The sequence below is a fragment of the Oncorhynchus clarkii genome, chromosome 28 (genome assembly GCF_045791955.1).
Source record: "Oncorhynchus clarkii lewisi isolate Uvic-CL-2024 chromosome 28, UVic_Ocla_1.0, whole genome shotgun sequence".
NCBI lineage: Eukaryota > Metazoa > Chordata > Actinopteri > Salmoniformes > Salmonidae > Oncorhynchus > Oncorhynchus clarkii.
Genome location: NC_092174.1, coordinates 49,166,343 through 49,168,775, shown reverse-complemented (window position 1 = coordinate 49,168,775; position 2,433 = coordinate 49,166,343). Strand labels below are relative to the sequence as shown.

Sequence of the window (2,433 nt, the reverse complement as noted above, 5' to 3'; positions counted from 1 at the left end):
AATAATTGTATTAATATGATTCAGTAGCCTAGTTGTTTATCAGCTATAGATATAGGCCCAATTTTAAAAACACAATAGAAAATATTTTTACACAACATTTGCAATCAAACCAGTGTTAAATTCCCTGTGACAAACTGTTATATGTTAAGGTCAATGAATAAACAAATAGTTACATAGATAATTCAATACACAGGGAAGAAATTAATACATTCATAAACTCATCAATCAATAAATTGCATGTTAAACACTTTGTATTGGCACACCGTGCTCCTTCCACTGGTGATCTCTCTCTGTGTGTGTGTGTGTGTGTGTGTGTGTGTGTGTGTGTGTGTGTGTGTGTGTGTGTGTGTGTGTGTGTGTGTGTGTGTGTGTGTGTGTGTGTGTGTGTGTGATGAATAGTAACAGGGGAAGTATAACCTTTTAAGTGTTCTATTAATTATGCCTCTGCCTGCCGGCTCTGAGTCCCAGCCTGGTAGCTCTGCCTACTGGCTCTGAGTCCCAGCCTGGTAGCTCTGCCTACTGGCTCTGAGTCCCAATCTGGTAGCTCTGCCTACTGGCTCTGAGTCCCAGCCTGGCAGCTCTGCCTACTGGCTCTGAGTCCCAGCCTGGCAGTTCTGCCTACTGGCTCTGAGTCTCAGCCTTGTGGGTCTGCCCTGCGGACCGAAGGTGTAATTCATAGTGTAACCGGCCCTCTGGCGAGACCCGGTACATGGATGCCGTGCTGAGGGAGCCGTGACCGAGCACAGAACTGTATCTCATCCCATAGTGGCCGCTCTTCCCGTACTCCTCCGGTTCGTCGTGTTTCAGAGAGAATATGCCGTTAAAGTTCAGAGGAGGGCTGATCTGTCCGCCTAGGTGTCCCTCCCTTCCTCCCTCAGGAGGCGTGTGGTCGTAGCACGGCTCGTACTGGCCACCGTAGCTGTAGTGCCGGCTGTGGTAGGACGGCTTGGCGCTGCCCAGGGTGCTGCAGGCTTGTCCAGGGGCCGTGCCCAGATCTGCCCCGGGGTAGGGATACATGTTGTCATAGTGGGCCGTACTACCGGGGTACGTCACCTCTCCGTTGTGGTCCGTGAGGAAGGACCTGGCTTTCAACTGCAGACAGCCAGCCACCAGGTTGGTCGTGGGCTGGGACAGGCCCTTACACAGAGTTTGAACGAACCCCAGCAGGTCCGGCTTCTTGCCCGCAGACAGCGTCTCTGACAGGGCCCAGATGTAGTTCTTAGCCAGGCGCAGAGTCTCTATCTTGGAGAGCTTCTGGGTCTTGGAGTAGCAGGGCACCACCTTTCGGAGGCTCTCTAACGCGTCGTTCAGACCGTGCATCCTGCTGCGCTCACGGGCGTTTGCCTCATGACGGCGCACCATGACCCTCTCCTGTCTACCTTTAGTCAACTTCTTTCTCCGTGGTCCTCTCTTTCTGGGGTGGCCGTTTTCATCCTGCTGGATGTCATCCTCTCTCTCTTCTTCCTCATCCTCTCTTTCTGAGATGTCACCCTCCTCTGGGTCCGACGTGATGTCCAGGCTGTGTATCGGGTCTGGCTCCTCCTCGCCCTCTCTCTCCGGGTTCAACGTGACGTTCAGGCTGTGTATCGGGTCTGGCTCCTCCTCGCCCACTCTCTCCGGGTTCGACGTGACGTTCAGGCTGTGTATCGGGTCTGGCTCCTCCTCGCCCTCTCTCTCCGGGTTCGACGTGACGTTCAGGCTGTGTATCGGGTTTGGCTCCAGATCCGGTAAGCTCCCACGGGGGTAGTTGGTTCCAAACCGGGGCTCATACGTCATATCTGGTTCTTCATACGGTAGAGTCAACATGATTCCTATAGACCACAACTCCCAGTTAACACACACGCAAGCAAAGCAGTCAACACATAAACTATTACAATGCCCACACTATGTATAGCCTGTCAATGTCAAATGTTCGTGTGCTTCTCCTATTTATGGAGAATCTGGAGAGATGTTGTGTTGCTATTTGGCAAAACCAAGGCCAAAGTCACATGCTCCAGCAATCAACATTTCTGAATAAATTAGTTATACATATATATATGCTATTTAGTGACGAAAACTATTGATAGAACAACATGCATATGATAGGTGAAACAATCCGTATGCCAAGACAAGTCTCCTCACCTGAATGTATGTCAGCGGGCGGTGTGCATGTTCTCTAGTATCTCCCTTCTCTCTGTTCTGTGCCACCTTCTCTCCTCTCTTCTCTCCTCTCTTCTCTCCTCTCTCTTCTCTTGCAAACAAAATGACAGAATCATTCCTTTACTGGTGTCTTTCTCTCTCTCCACCTCTCTCTCCTTCGCCCCCCTTCTCTCTCTTTCTCTCTCTCTCTCTCTCTTTCTCTCTCCACCTCTCTCTCCTTCTCCCCCCTCCTCTCTCTCTCTCTCTCTCTCTCTCCACCTCTCTCTCTCTCTCTCTCTCCACCTCTCTCTCTCT

The 2,433-nt window shown here is 51.0% G+C and overlaps 1 protein-coding gene across 1 annotated transcript; it reads right to left on the bottom strand.

Annotated features, from left to right (window-relative positions):
* Window positions 1–618: 618 nt before the first annotated feature.
* On the bottom strand, window positions 619–1,806 carry LOC139387365 (neurogenic differentiation factor 6-B-like). Its single transcript, XM_071133498.1, has 2 exons — window positions 1,628–1,806; window positions 619–1,519 (listed from the first exon to the last, which is right to left on the bottom strand). The coding sequence occupies exons 1-2, from the start codon at window positions 1,804–1,806 to the stop codon at window positions 619–621; spliced, it is 1,080 nt and encodes a 359-aa protein (XP_070989599.1).
* Window positions 1,807–2,433: the final 627 nt, after the last annotated feature.

What these genes read in the sequence shown, in the direction of transcription:
- LOC139387365 (XM_071133498.1), bottom strand. Translation starts at nt 1,806, where the DNA reads ATGTTGACTCTACCGTATGAAGAACCAGATATGACGTATGAGCCCCGG. An exon ending in ATACACAGCCTGAACGTCAC is followed by an intron (nt 1,520 to 1,627) that starts GTCGAACCCGGA and finishes CCCGATACACAG; the next exon opens with CCTGGACATCACGTCGGACC.